Source organism: Salvelinus alpinus, chromosome 8 (assembly GCF_045679555.1).
Source record: "Salvelinus alpinus chromosome 8, SLU_Salpinus.1, whole genome shotgun sequence".
NCBI classification, from domain to species: domain Eukaryota; kingdom Metazoa; phylum Chordata; class Actinopteri; order Salmoniformes; family Salmonidae; genus Salvelinus; species Salvelinus alpinus.
In genome coordinates this window covers 3,497,775-3,515,016 of record NC_092093.1, presented here as the reverse complement: position 1 = coordinate 3,515,016, position 17,242 = coordinate 3,497,775, and the positions used below count along the sequence as shown (strand labels likewise).

At 34.2% G+C, this 17,242-nt stretch overlaps 1 protein-coding gene across 1 annotated transcript in view; it reads right to left on the bottom strand.

The window, feature by feature from the left end:
• The window catches only part of LOC139582437 (protein phosphatase 1 regulatory subunit 14C-like), a 54,189-nt gene that overhangs the window by 16,375 nt on the left and 20,572 nt on the right, over positions 1 to 17,242 (bottom strand). Inside the window, exon 3 of the mRNA XM_071412440.1 lies at positions 17,110 to 17,142. Within this exon, the coding sequence (XP_071268541.1) occupies positions 17,110 to 17,142 (33 nt within the window). The remainder of the gene's footprint in view (positions 1 to 17,109; positions 17,143 to 17,242) is intronic.

Here is a 17,242-nt window from a genome sequence, read left to right as displayed (position 1 = left end):
TTGTTTATTCTAATGTTGTTTATTCTAATGTTGTTCATTCTAATGTTGTTCATTCTAATGTTGTTCATTCTAATGTTGATCATTCTAATGTTGTTCATTCTAATGTTGTTCATTCTAATGTTGTTCATTCTAATGTTGTTCATTCTAATGTTGTTCATTCTAATGTTGATCATTCTAATGTTGTTCATTCTAATGTTGTTCATTCTAATGTTGATCATTCTAATGTTGATCATTCTAATGTTGTTCATTCTAATGTTGTTCATTCTAATGTTGTTCATTCTACTGTTGTTCATTCTAATGTTGATCATTCTAATGTTGTTCATTCTAATGTTGATCTTTCTAATGTTGATCATTCTAATGTTGTTCATTCTAATGTTGTTCATTCTAATGTTGATCATTCTAATGTTGTTCATTCTAATGTTGATCATTCTAATGTTGGTCATTCTAATGTTGTTCATTCTAATGTTGTTCATTCTAATGTTGATCATTCTAATGTTGATCATTCTAATGTTGTTCACTCTAATGTTGTTCACTCTAATGTTGTTCATTCTAATGTTGTTCATTCTAATGTTGTTCATTCTAATGTTGTTCATTCTAATGTTGATCACTCTAATGTTGTTTATTCTAATGTTGTTCATTCTAATGTTGTTCATTCTAATGTTGTTCATTCTAATGTTGTTCATTCTAATGTTGTTCATTCTAATGTTGATCATTCTAATGTTGTTCATTCTAATGTTGATCATTCTAATGTTGTTCATTCTAATGTTGTTCATTCTAATGTTGATCATTCTAATGTTGATCATTCTAATGTTGATCATTCTAATGTTGATCATTCTAATGTTGTTCATTCTAATGTTGTTCATTCTAATGTTGTTCATTCTAATGTTGATCACTCTAATGTTGTTCATTCTAATGTTGTTCATTCTAATGTTGTTCATTCTAATGTTGTTCATTCTAATGTTGTTCATTCTAATGTTGTTCACTCTAATGTTGTTCACTCTAATGTTGTTTATTCTAATGTTGTTCATTCTAATGTTGTTCATTCTAATGTTGTTCATTCTAATGTTGTTCATTCTAATGTTGTTCATTCTAATGTTGATCATTCTAATGTTGATCATTCTAATGTTGTTCATTCTAATGTTGTTCATTCTAATGTTGATCATTCTAATGTTGTTCATTCTAATGTTGTTCACTCTAATGTTGTTCACTCTAATGTTGTTTATTCTAATGTTGTTCATTCTAATGTTGTTCATTCTAATGTTGTTCATTCTAATGTTGTTCATTCTAATGTTGATCATTCTAATGTTGATCATTCTAATGTTGATCATTCTAATGTTGTTCATTCTAATGTTGTTCATTCTAATGTTGTTCATTCTAATGTTGTTCATTCTAATGTTGATCATTCTAATGTTGTTCATTCTAATGTTGATCTTTCTAATGTTGATCATTCTAATGTTGTTCATTCTAATGTTGATCATTCTAATGTTGATCATTCTAATGTTGATCATTCTAATGTTGTTCATTCTAATGTTGTTCATTCTAATGTTGTTCATTCTAATGTTGTTCATTCTAATGTTGATCATTCTAATGTTGTTCATTCTAATGTTGTTCATTCTAATGTTGATCATTCTAATGTTGATCATTCTAATGTTGTTCATTCTAATGTTGTTCATTCTAATGTTGATCATTCTAATGTTGTTCATTGTAATGTTGTTCATTGTAATGTTGTTCATTCTAATGTTGTTCATTCTAATGTTGTTCATTCTAATGTTGTTCATTCTAATGTTGTTCATTCTAATGTTGATCATTCTAATGTTGTTCATTCTAATGTTGATCATTCTAATGTTGTTCATTCTAATGTTGTTCATTCTAATGTTGTTCATTCTAATGTTGTTCATTCTAATGTTGATCATTCTAATGTTGTTCATTCTAATGTTGTTCATTCTAATGTTGATCATTCTAATGTTGATCATTCTAATGTTGTTCATTCTAATGTTGTTCATTCTAATGTTGATCATTCTAATATTGATCATTCTAATGTTGTTCATTCTAATGTTGATCATTCTAATGTTGATCATTCTAATGTTGTTCATTCTAATGTTGATCATTCTAATGTTGTTCATTCTAATGTTGATCATTCTAATGTTGTTCATTCTAATGTTGTTCATTCTAATGTTGTTCATTCTAATGTTGATCATTCTAATGTTGATCATTCTAATGTTGTTCATTCTAATGTTGATCATTCTAATGTTGTTCATTCTAATGTTGTTCATTCTAATGTTGTTCATTCTAATGTTGATCATTCTAATGTTGATCATTCTAATGTTGTTCATTCTAATGTTGTTCATTCTAATGTTGTTCATTCTAATGTTGTTCATTCTAATGTTGTTCATTCTAATGTTGATCATTCTAATGTTGTTCATTCTAATGTTGATCATTCTAATGTTGATCATTCTAATGTTGTTCATTCTAATGTTGTTCATTCTAATGTTGTTCACTCTAATGTTGTTCACTCTAATGTTGTTTATTCTAATGTTGTTCATTCTAATGTTGTTCACTCTAATGTTGTTTATTCTAATGTTGTTTATTCTAATGTTGTTCATTCTAATGTTGTTCATTCTAATGTTGTTCATTCTAATGTTGATCATTCTAATGTTGTTCATTCTAATGTTGTTCATTCTAATGTTGTTCATTCTAATGTTGTTCATTCTAATGTTGATCATTCTAATGTTGTTCATTCTAATGTTGTTCATTCTAATGTTGATCATTCTAATGTTGATCATTCTAATGTTGTTCATTCTAATGTTGTTCATTCTAATGTTGTTCATTCTAATGTTGTTCATTCTAATGTTGATCATTCTAATGTTGTTCATTCTAATGTTGATCTTTCTAATGTTGATCATTCTAATGTTGTTCATTCTAATGTTGTTCATTCTAATGTTGTTCATTCTAATGTTGTTCACTCTAATGTTGTTCACTCTAATGTTGTTCATTCTAATGTTGTTTATTCGAATGTTGTTCATTCTAATGTTGTTCATTCTAATGTTGTTCATTCTAATGTTGTTCATTCTAATGTTGATCATTCTAATGTTGATCATTCTAATGTTGTTCATTATAATGTTGTTCATTCTAATGTTGATCATTCTAATGTTGTTCATTCTAATGTTGTTCATTCTAATGTTGATCATTCTAATGTTGTTCATTCTAATGTTGTTCATTCTAATGTTGTTCACTCTAATGTTGTTCACTCTAATGTTGTTTATTCTAATGTTGTTCATTCTAATGTTGTTCATTCTAATGTTGTTCATTCTAATGTTGTTCATTCTAATGTTGTTCATTCTAATGTTGATCATTCTAATGTTGATCATTCTAATGTTGATCATTCTAATGTTGTTCATTCTAATGTTGTTCATTCTAATGTTGTTCATTCTAATGTTGATCATTCTAATGTTGATCATTCTAATGTTGTTCATTCTAATGTTGATCTTTCTAATGTTGATCATTCTAATGTTGTTCATTCTAATGTTGATCATTCTAATGTTGTTCATTCTAATGTTGTTCATTCTAATGTTGTTCATTCTAATGTTGTTCATTCTAATGTTGTTCATTCTAATGTTGATCATTCTAATGTTGTTCATTCTAATGTTGTTCATTCTAATGTTGATCATTCTAATGTTGTTCATTCTAATGTTGTTCATTCTAATGTTGTTCATTCTAATGTTGATCATTCTAATGTTGTTCATTCTAATGTTGTTCATTCTAATGTTGTTCATTCTAATGTTGTTCATTCTAATGTTGATCATTCTAATGTTGTTCATTCTAATGTTGTTCATTCTAATGTTGATCATTCTAATGTTGTTCATTCTAATGTTGATCATTCTAATGTTGTTCATTCTAATGTTGTTCATTCTAATGTTGTTCATTCTAATGTTGTTCATTCTAATGTTGATCATTCTAATGTTGTTCATTCTAATGTTGTTCATTCTAATGTTGATCATTCTAATGTTGATCATTCTAATGTTGTTCATTCTAATGTTGTTCATTCTAATGTTGATCATTCTAATATTGATCATTCTAATGTTGTTCATTCTAATGTTGATCATTCTAATGTTGATCATTCTAATGTTGATCATTCTAATGTTGTTCATTCTAATGTTGATCATTCTAATGTTGTTCATTCTAATGTTGTTCATTCTAATGTTGTTCATTCTAATGTTGTTCATTCTAATGTTGATCATTCTAATGTTGATCATTCTAATGTTGTTCATTCTAATGTTGATCATTCTAATGTTGTTCATTCTAATGTTGTTCATTCTAATGTTGTTCATTCTAATGTTGATCATTCTAATGTTGTTCATTCTAATGTTGTTCATTCTAATGTTGTTCATTCTAATGTTGTTCATTCTAATGTTGTTCATTCTAATGTTGTTCATTCTAATGTTGATCATTCTAATGTTGATCATTCTAATGTTGTTCATTCTAATGTTGTTCATTCTAATGTTGTTCACTCTAATGTTGTTCACTCTAATGTTGTTCACTCTAATGTTGTTTATTCTAATGTTGTTTATTCTAATGTTGTTCATTCTAATGTTGTTCATTCTAATGTTGATCATTCTAATGTTGTTCATTCTAATGTTGTTCATTCTAATGTTGTTCATTCTAATGTTGTTCATTCTAATGTTGATCATTCTAATGTTGATCATTCTAATGTTGATCATTCTAATGTTGTTCATTCTAATGTTGTTCATTCTAATGTTGATCATTCTAATGTTGTTCATTCTAATGTTGATCTTTCTAATGTTGATCATTCTAATGTTGTTCATTCTAATGTTGTTCATTCTAATGTTGATCATTCTAATGTTGTTCATTCTAATGTTGATCATTCTAATGTTGTTCATTCTAATGTTGTTCATTCTAATGTTGTTCATTCTAATGTTGATCATTCTAATGTTGATCATTCTAATGTTGATCATTCTAATGTTGATCATTCTAATGTTGTTCACTCTAATGTTGTTCACTCTAATGTTGTTCATTCTAATGTTGTTCATTCTAATGTTGTTCATTCTAATGTTGTTCATTCTAATGTTGATCACTCTAATGTTGTTTATTCTAATGTTGTTCATTCTAATGTTGTTCATTCTAATGTTGTTCATTCTAATGTTGATCATTCTAATGTTGTTCATTCTAATGTTGATCATTCTAATGTTGTTCATTCTAATGTTGTTCATTCTAATGTTGTTCATTCTAATGTTGTTCATTCTAATGTTGTTCATTCTAATGTTGATCATTCTAATGTTGATCATTCTAATGTTGTTCATTCTAATGTTGTTCATTCTAATGTTGATCACTCTAATGTTGTTTATTCTAATGTTGTTCATTCTAATGTTGTTCATTCTAATGTTGTTCATTCTAATGTTGTTCATTCTAATGTTGTTCATTCTAATGTTGTTCATTCTAATGTTGTTCATTCTAATGTTGATCATTCTAATGTTGTTCATTCTAATGTTGATCATTCTAATGTTGATCATTCTAATGTTGTTCATTCTAATGTTGTTCATTCTAATGTTGTTCATTCTAATGTTGTTCATTCTAATGTTGTTCATTCTAATGTTGTTCATTCTAATGTTGTTCATTCTAATGTTGTTCATTCTAATGTTGTTCACTCTAATGTTGTTCACTCTAATGTTGTTTATTCTAATGTTGTTTATTCTAATGTTGTTCATTCTAATGTTGTTCATTCTAATGTTGTTCATTCTAATGTTGTTCATTCTAATGTTGATCATTCTAATGTTGATCATTCTAATGTTGATCATTCTAATGTTGATCATTCTAATGTTGTTCATTCTAATGTTGTTCATTCTAATGTTGATCATTCTAATGTTGTTCATTCTAATGTTGTTCACTCTAATGTTGTTCACTCTAATGTTGTTTATTCTAATGTTGTTCATTCTAATGTTGATCATTCTAATGTTGATCATTCTAATGTTGATCATTCTAATGTTGATCATTCTAATGTTGATCATTCTAATGTTGTTCATTCTAATGTTGTTCATTCTAATGTTGTTCATTCTAATGTTGTTCATTCTAATGTTGATCTTTCTAATGTTGATCTTTCTAATGTTGATCATTCTAATGTTGATCATTCTAATGTTGATCATTCTAATGTTGATCATTCTAATGTTGATCATTCTAATGTTGTTCATTCTAATGTTGTTCATTCTAATGTTGTTCATTCTAATGTTGTTCATTCTAATGTTGATCATTCTAATGTTGATCATTCTAATGTTGATCATTCTAATGTTGTTCATTCTAATGTTGTTCATTCTAATGTTGTTCATTCTAATGTTGATCATTCTAATGTTGTTCATTCTAATGTTGTTCATTCTAATGTTGTTCATTCTAATGTTGATCATTCTAATGTTGTTCATTCTAATGTTGTTCATTCTAATGTTGATCATTCTAATGTTGATCATTCTAATGTTGTTCATTCTAATGTTGTTCATTCTAATGTTGATCATTCTAATGTTGTTCATTCTAATGTTGTTCATTCTAATGTTGATCATTCTAATGTTGATCATTCTAATGTTGTTCATTCTAATGTTGATCATTCTAATGTTGATCATTCTAATGTTGTTCATTCTAATGTTGTTCATTCTAATGTTGTTCATTCTAATGTTGATCATTCTAATGTTGTTCATTCTAATGTTGATCATTCTAATGTTGTTCATTCTAATGTTGTTCATTCTAATGTTGTTCATTCTAATGTTGATCATTCTAATGTTGTTCATTCTAATGTTGTTCATTCTAATGTTGATCATTCTAATGTTGATCATTCTAATGTTGTTCATTCTAATGTTGTTCATTCTAATGTTGTTCATTCTAATGTTGTTCATTCTAATGTTGTTCACTCTAATGTTGATCATTCTAATGTTGTTCATTCTAATGTTGTTCATTCTAATGTTGTTCATTCTAATGTTGTTCATTCTAATGTTGTTCATTCTAATGTTGTTCACTCTAATGTTGTTCATTCTAATGTTGATCATTCTAATGTTGATCATTCTAATGTTGTTCATTCTAATGTTGATCATTCTAATGTTGATCATTCTAATGTTGATCATTCTAATGTTGTTCATTCTAATGTTGTTCATTCTAATGTTGTTCACTCTAATGTTGTTCATTCTAATGTTGATCATTCTAATGTTGATCATTCTAATGTTGTTCATTCTAATGTTGATCATTCTAATGTTGATCATTCTAATGTTGATCATTCTAATGTTGTTCACTCTAATGTTGTTCATTCTAATGTTGTTCACTCTAATGTTGTTCATTCTAATGTTGTTCATTCTAATGTTGATCATTCTAATGTTGTTCATTCTAATGTTGTTCATTCTAATGTTGTTCATTCTAATGTTGATCATTCTAATGTTGTTCATTCTAATGTTGATCATTCTAATGTTGTTCATTCTAATGTTGTTCACTCTAATGTTGTTCATTCTAATGTTGTTCATTCTAATGTTGTTCATTCTAATGTTGATCATTCTAATGTTGATCATTCTAATGTTGTTCATTCTAATGTTGATCATTCTAATGTTGTTCACTCTAATGTTGATCATTCTAATGTTGTTCACTCTAATGTTGTTCACTCTAATGTTGTTCATTCTAATGTTGTTCATTCTAATGTTGTTCATTCTAATGTTGTTCATTCTAATGTTGTTCATTCTAATGTTGTTCATTCTAATGTTGATCATTCTAATGTTGTTCACTCTAATGTTGATCATTCTAATGTTGATCATTCTAATGTTGTTCACTCTAATGTTGATCATTCTAATGTTGATCATTCTAATGTTGATCACTCTAATGTTGTTCATTCTAATGTTGTTCATTCTAATGTTGTTCATTCTAATGTTGTTCACTCTAATGTTGTTCATTCTAATGTTGTTCATTCTAATGTTGTTCATTCTAATGTTGTTCATTCTAATGTTGTTCATTCTAATGTTGTTCACGCAAATGTTGTTCATTCTAATGTTGATCATTCTAATGTTGCTCATTCTAATGTTGATCATTCTAATGTTGTTCATTCTAATGTTGTTCATTCTAATGTTGTTCACTCTAATGTTGATCATTCTAATGTTGTTCATTCTAATGTTGTTCATTCTAATGTTGTTCATTCTAATGTTGTTCATTCTAATGTTGATCATTCTAATGTTGTTCATTCTAATGTTGTTCATTCTAATGTTGATCATTCTAATGTTGCTCATTCTAATGTTGATCATTCTAATGTTGTTCATTCTAATGTTGTTCATTCTAATGTTGTTCACTCTAATGTTGATCATTCTAATGTTGTTCATTCTAATGTTGTTCATTCTAATGTTGTTCATTCTAATGTTGTTCACTCTAATGTTGTTCATTCTAATGTTGTTCATTCTAATGTTGTTCATTCTAATGTTGTTCATTCTAATGTTGTTCATTCTAATGTTGTTCACGCAAATGTTGTTCATTCTAATGTTGATCATTCTAATGTTGCTCATTCTAATGTTGATCATTCTAATGTTGTTCATTCTAATGTTGTTCATTCTAATGTTGTTCATTCTAATGTTGTTCATTCTAATGTTGTTCATTCTAATGTTGCTCGCGCTAATGTTTTTCACGACACACGTAAAATCCCGGTGTCTTGGGACAACATTTTATAGGTAGAAGAATATTAAACAACTTTGTTAAATTTGAGTATGATGTTTATTTATTCAACAAATGATGTTAAAATGTTCAACAGCATACTTTCATATGAAAGTCCAATTCAATCATTAGGACATACAACGCAGAGTCAGCCCTCTTTAGCCATGCTAGCTATAACGTTGGACGAGATATACAGTACCAGTCAAAAGTTTGGACACACCCACTCATTCAAGGGGTTTTCTATATTTTCTACATTGTAGAATAATAGTGAAGACATCAAAATGAAATAACACATATGGAATCATGTAGTAACCAAAAAAGTGTTAAACAAATCAAAATATATTTGATATTTTATATTATTGCTTTGCACGCTCTTGGCATTCTCTCAACCAGCTTCTTGAGGAATGCTTTTCCAACACGCTTGAAGGAGTTCCCACATATGCTGAGCACTTGTTGGCCGCTTTTCCTTCACTCTGCGGTCTGACTCATCCCAAACCATCTTAAATGAGTTGAGGTCAGGGGATTGTGGAGGCCAGGTCATCTGATGCAGCACTCCATCACTCTCCTTCTTGGTCAAATAGCCCTTACACTGTCTGGAGGTGTGCTGGGTCATTGCTTTTTATTTTATTTATTTATTTATTTAACAAGGCAAGTCAGTTAAGAACAAATTCTTATTTTCAATGACGGCCTACCGGGGAACAGTGGGTTAACTGCCTTGTTCAGGGGCAGTTAACCACTAGGCTCCGTGCCACCCCATTGTCCTGTTGAAAACAAATGATAGTCCCGTAAAGCCCAAACCAGATGGGATGGCGTATCGCTGCAGAATGCTGTGGTAGCCATGCTAGTTAAGTGTGCCTTGAATTCTAAATAAATCACAGACAGTGTCACCAGCAAAGCACCCCCACACCATAACACCTCCTCCTCCATGCTTCACGGTGGGAACCACACATGCGGAGATCATCCATTCACCTACTCTGCGTCTCACAAAGACACGGCAGTTGGAACCAAAAATATAACATTTTGACCAAAGGACAGATTTCCACCGGTCTAATGTCCATTGCTCGTGTTTCTTGTCCCAAGCAAGTCTCTTCTTCTAATTGGTGTCCTTTAGTCGTGGTTTCTTTGCAGCAATTCAACCATGAAGGCCTGATTCACACAGTCTCCTCTGAACAGTTGATGTTGAGATGTGTTTTTTACTTCAACTCTGTGAAGCTTTTATTTGGGCTGCAATCTGAGGTGCAGTTAACTCTAACGAATTTATCCTCTGCAGCAGAGTCTTCCTTTCCAGCTGGGTCTCCCTTTCCTGTGGCGCTCCTCATGAGAGCCATAATCATCACAGCGTTTAATGGTTTTTGCGACTTGAAGAAACATTCAGAGTTCTAATAGCAACTCTCTGTGTCATCATCAAACGGAGCCGTTGCTATGGATACTCACAGACACAGAGGGGAAAAATTATGATGAGGGTGAAGAGTGACCACAACCACACAACTACTGACCACAACCATATAATAACTGACCACACAACAACTGACCACAACCACACAACTACTGACCACAACCATATAATAACTGACCACACAACAACTGACCACAACCACACAACTACTGACCACAACCATATAATAACTGACCACACAACAACTGACCACAACCACACAACTACTGACCACAACCATATAATAACTGACCACACAACAACTGACCACAACCACACAACTACTGACCACAACCATATAATAACTGACCACACAACTACTGACCACAACCACACAACAACTGACCACAACCACTGACCACAACCACACAACTACTGACAACAACCACACAACAACTGACCACAACCACACAACTACTGACCACAACCACACAACTACTGACCACAACCACACAACTACTGACCACAACCACACAACTACTGACAACTACCACACAACTACTGACAACAACCACACAACAACTGACCACAACCACACAACTACTGACCACAACCACACAACTTCTGACCACAACCACACAACTTCTGACCACATCTAGTGACAACAACCACACAACTACTGACCACAACAACACAACTACTGACCACAACCACACAACTACTGACCACACAACTTCTGACAACAACCACACAACTACTGACAACAACCACACAACTACTGACAACAACCACACAACTACTGACAACAACCACACAACTACTGACAACAACCACACAACTACTGAGTGACTACCACTACTATAACCAGTCACTACCACTACTATAACCAGTCACCACCACTACTATAACCAGTCACCACCACTACTATAACCAGTCACCACCACTACTATAACCAGTCACTACCACTACTATAACCAGTCACTACCACTACTATAACCAGTCACTACCACTACTATAACCAGTCACTACCACTACTATAACCAGTCACTACCACTACTATAACTATAACCAGTCACTACCATTACTATAACCAGTCACTACCACTACTATAACCAGTCACTACTATAACTATAACCAGTCACTACCACTACTATAACCAGTCACTACCACTACTATAACCAGTCACTACCACTACTATAACCAGTCACTACCATTACTATAACCAGTCACTACCACTACTATAACCAGTCACTACCATTACTATAACCAGTCAATACCACTACTATAACCAGTCACTACTATAACTATAACCAGTCACTACCACTACTATAACCAGTCACTACCACTACTATAACCAGTCACTACCACTACTATAACCAGTCACTACCACTACTATAACCAGTCACCACCACTACTATAACCAGTCACTACCACTACTATAACTATAACCAGTCACTACCACTACTATAACCAGTCACTACCACTACTATAACCAGTCACTACCACTACTATAACCAGTCACTACCACTACTATAACCAGTCACTACTATAACTATAACCAGTCACTACCATTACTATAACCAGTCACTACCACTACTATAACCAGTCACTACTATAACTATAACCAGTCACTACCACTACTATAACCAGTCACTACCACTACTATAACCAGTCACTACCACTACTATAACCAGTCACTACCACTACTATAACCAGTCACCACCACTACTATAACCAGTCACTACCACTACTATAACTATAACCAGTCACTACCACTACTATAACCAGTCACTACCACTACTATAACCAGTCACTACCACTACTATAACCAGTCACTACCACTACTATAACCAGTCACTACCACTACTATAACCAGTCACTACCACTACTATAACCAGTCACTACCACTACTATAACCAGTCACTACCACTACTATAACCAGTCACTACCACTACTATAACCAGTCACTACTATAACTATAACCAGTCACTACCACTACTATAACCAGTCACTACCACTACTATAACCAGTCACTACCACTACTATAACCAGTCACTACTATAACTATAACCAGTCACTACCACTACTATAACCAGTCACTACCACTACTATAACCAGTCACTACCACTACTATAACCAGTCACTACCACTACTATAACCAGTCACTACCACTACTATAACCAGTCACTACCACTACTATAACCAGTCACTACCACTACTATAACCAGTCACTACCACTACTATAACCAGTCACTACCACTACTATAACCAGTCACTACCACTACTATAACCAGTCACTACCACTACTATAACCAGTCACTACTATAACTATAACCAGTCACTACCACTACTATAACCAGTCACTACCACTACTATAACCAGTCACTACCACTACTATAACCAGTCACTACCACTACTATAACCAGTCACTACCACTACTATAACCAGTCACTACCACTACTATAACCAGTCACTACTATAACTATAACCAGTCACTACCACTACTATAACCAGTCACTACTATAACTATAACCAGTCACTACCACTACTATAACCAGTCACTACCACTACTATAACCAGTCACTACCACTACTATAACCAGTCACTGCCACTACTATAACCAGTCACTACCACTACTATAACCAGTCACTACCACTACTATAACCAGTCACTACCACTACTATAACCAGTCACTACCACTACTATAACCAGTCACTACCACTACTATAACCAGTCACTACCACTACTATAACCAGTCACTACCACTTATAACCAGTCACTACCACTACTATAACCAGTCACTACTATAACTATAACCAGTCACTACCACTACTATAACCAGTCACTACCACTACTATAACCAGTCACTACCACTACTATAACCAGTCACTACCACTACTATAACCAGTCACTACCACTACTATAACCAGTCACTACCACTACTATAACCAGTCACTACCACTACTATAACCAGTCACTACCACTACTATAACCAGTCACTACCACTACTATAACCAGTCACTACCACTACTATAACCAGTCACTACCACTACTATAACCAGTCACTACCACTACTATGACGAGTCACTACCACTACTATAACCAGTCACTACTATAACTATAACCAGTCACTACCACTACTATAACCAGTCACTACCACTACTATAACCAGTCACTACCACTACTATAACCAGTCACTACCACTACTATAACCAGTCACTACCACTACTATAACCAGTCACTACCACTACTATAACCAGTCACTACCACTACTATAACCAGTCACTACCACTACTATAACCAGTCACTACCACTACTATAACCAGTCACTACCACTACTATAACCAGTCACTACCACTACTATAACCAGTCACTACCACTACTATAACCAGTCACTACCACTACTATAACCAGTCACTACCACTACTATAACCAGTCACTACCACTACTATAACCAGTCACTACCACTACTATAACCAGTCACTACCACTACTATAACCAGTCACTACCACTACTATAACCAGTCACTACTATAACTATAACCAGTCACTACCACTACTATAACCAGTCACTACCACTACTATAACCAGTCACTACCACTACTATAACCAGTCACTACCACTACTATAACCAGTCACTACCACTACTATAACCAGTCACTACCACTACTATAACCAGTCACTACCACTACTATAACCAGTCACTACCACTACTATAACCAGTCACTACCACTACTATAACCAGTCACTACCACTACTATAACCAGTCACTACCACTACTATAACCAGTCACTACCACTACTATAACCAGTCACTACCACTACTATAACCAGTCACTACCACTACTATAACCAGTCACTACCACTACTATAACCAGTCACTACCACTACTATAACCAGTCACTACCACTACTATAACCAGTCACTACCACTACTATAACCAGTCACTACCACTACTATAACCAGTCACTACCACTACTATAACCAGTCACTACCACTACTATAACCAGTCACTACCACTACTATAACCAGACACTACCACTACTATAACCAGTCACTACCACTACTATAACCAGTCACTACCACTACTATAACATGCTTTAAAACGGCTTTGCTTTAAAAAGTAAAGTAAAACGTTTTAAATATCTAGAGAGCTTTAGCAAGCCCCACAACCTTACTTGTAAACGTCAACAGTGAAGAGGCGACTCCGGGATGCTGGCCTTCTAGGCAGAGTTCCTCTGTCCAGTGTCTGTGTTCTTTTGCCCATCTTAAGCTTTTCTTTTTATTAGCCAGTCTGAGATGGGGCTTTTTCTTTGCAACTCTGCCTAGAAGGCCAGCATCCCGGAGTCGCCTCTTCACTGTTGACGTTGAGACTGGTGTTTTGTGGGTACTATTTAATGAAGCTGCCAGTTGAGGACTTGTGAGGCGTCTGTTTCTCAAACTAGACTCTCTAATGTTGCTCTTGCTCAGTTGTGCACCGGGGCCTCCCACTCCTCTTTCTATTCTGGTTAGAGCCAGTTCGTGCTGTTCTGTGAAGGGAGAAGTTATCACGGATCCCTCCGGAACTGTCATTACCCTGCTCCCTATTCCCAGTGATTAGTAATTGTATAAATGTGCCCTTTGTTCACCATTGTTCTGTCGATTATTGTTACAATGTCCATTGGTCATGTGAGTACCTGTGTTGTTCTTGGCTTTAATTTAATTTCGCTTGTATTGCGAAGATAATTACGGGTTTCGGCCCGTGTTGTATCATTGTGTTATTTATTCGAGTTGCTCTTTTGTTTGGGTTTCAACCCTGTGTTTTTTTGTGTACGTGTTTGTCTGGTTCTTCGTCCCCGTGCCTTTACACGGCACGCTGTAATTTGGGTAATAATTTAAAACAAATATTACGCATTCCTGCGCCTGTCTCCCGATCCGTATACCAACGTGACAGTAGTACACAGCGTTGTACGAGATCTTCAGTTTCTTGGCGATTTCTCTCATGGAATAGCCTTCATTTCTCAGAACAAGAATAGACTGACGAGTTTCAGAAGATAGGTCTTTGTTTCTGGCCATTTTGAGCCTGTAATCGAACCCACAAATGCTGATGCTCCAGATACTCAACTTGTCTAAAAAAGGCCAGTTTTATTGGTTCTTTAATCAGCACAACAGTTTTCAGCTGTGCTAACATAATTGCAAAAGGGTTTTCTAATGATCAATTAGCCTTTTAAAATGATAAACTTGGATTAGCTAACACAACGTGCCGTTGGAACACAGGAGTGATGGTTGCTGATAATGGGCCTCTGTACGCCTATGTAGATATTCCATTAAAAATCTGCCGTTTCCAGCTACAATAGTCATTTACAACATTAACAATGTCTACACTGTATTTCTGATCAATTTGATGTTACTTTAATGGACAAAAAATGTGCTTTTCCTTTAAAAAACAAGGACATTTCTAAGTGACCTCAAACTTTGGAACGGTAGCGTATATTAAAACCACTACTACAGGCCACCTCAACCCGACTAAATTTTAAAAAATCATTATTTAACCTTTATTTAACTAGGCAAGTCATTTAAGAACACATTTTTAGTTACAATGACAGCCTAGGAACAGTGGGTTAACTGCCCTGTTCAGGGGCAGAAAGATAGATTTTTACCTTGTCAGCTCGGGGATTCGATCTTACAACCTTTCGGTTACTAGTCCAACGCTCTAACCACTAGGCTACCTGCCACCCCAAAACGCTGATATTAACATGAAAACGACCATTGCATTAAAACTGCTGGACCGCAACAGCATATCAGACAAATTAACACAATGCAATGGAATAAGAGGCATGACATTATCAAGGACGTCAAACAAACTCAACCAAACAATGGCGGAACTCACAAAGTACAAATACAAAGATCGAAAGAAGTGTTTTAAAAGGAGCGAAGATACATACCAAGATGAATTTATCTTTTAAAAGGATGGATGGGCACAACTAAGTTTGTTAATTTGTGTTTTTAAAAAAAGTTTCTAGAAGCGAAGAAGCTGGGTGTTCCATGATGCAATATCCTGTGTTTAATTGATTGGTTGCTTACTGTGTAATCTGCATTGCCATTGGCTAGTTATGACTGGTTAATCACTTTGTTTTTGTCATGATTTGTATCAACCTTAGCCTCCCAGTGACTTGGATTACAGGCATGCGCCACCGCACACGGCCTGCAGCTTCTACGTCAGTGTTTCTGGGTACACCTTTTGTTTTGGGTACACCTTTTGTTTTTTTGCCCTAGCGCTACACAGCTGATTCAAATCATCACATTTAAAAAAAATAATAATGAGTTGGTTAGTTGAATCGGCTGTGTAGTGCTAGGGCAAAAAAAAAGAAAAAAAAAGGTGTACCCAGAAGGGGCCCCGGGACAGAGTTTGGGAAACCCTGCTCTAGGGATTACTGCTGTGATTGTGTGTGACGCCCATCATGCATACCAATGACCTCGCTACTGTTTCAAACTGACCTAATGCCGTCGGGCTCAAACCACATCAAACCACACCACTCACACTTTGCTGACAGATGGTGTGTCTTTTAGAGTGTACAGTCAGAATGGGGTGGTGTCTTTTAGAGTGTACAGTCAGAATGGGGTGGTGTCTTTTAGAGTGTACAGTCAGAATGGGGTGGTGTCTTTTAGAGTGTACAGTCAGAATGGGGTGGTGTCTTTTAGAGTGTACAGTCAGAATGGGGTGGTGTCTTTTAGAGTGTACAGTCAGAATGGGGTGGTGTCTTTTAGAGTGTACAGTCAGAATGGGGTGGTGTCTTTTAGAGTGTACAGTCAGAATGGGGTGGTGTCTTTTAGAGTGTACAGTCAGAATGGGGTGGTGTCTTTTAGAGTGTACAGTCAGAATGGGGTGGTGTCTTTTAGAGTGTACAGTCAGAATGGGGTATGTCTTTTTAGAGAGTACAGAATGGGGTTGCTGTGTGCAGAGTGAGATTTTTTCACAAAACAGCTCGCCCCCGTGTGTGTGTGTGTGTGAGTGAGAGAGTGAGAGAGTGAGAGAGAGAGAGTGAGAGAGTGAGAGAGAGAGAGAGAGACCACTACTACTCACCTCAGTGGGTTTATAGCAGTCCATTAAAGATTCCTGTTGAGAGAGAGAGGGACAATATGTGTTTTTACGTTCCATATCAAGAAAGTTCCTATGCAGTATTATGAAGCATTATGCAGTTCCTATGCAGTATTAT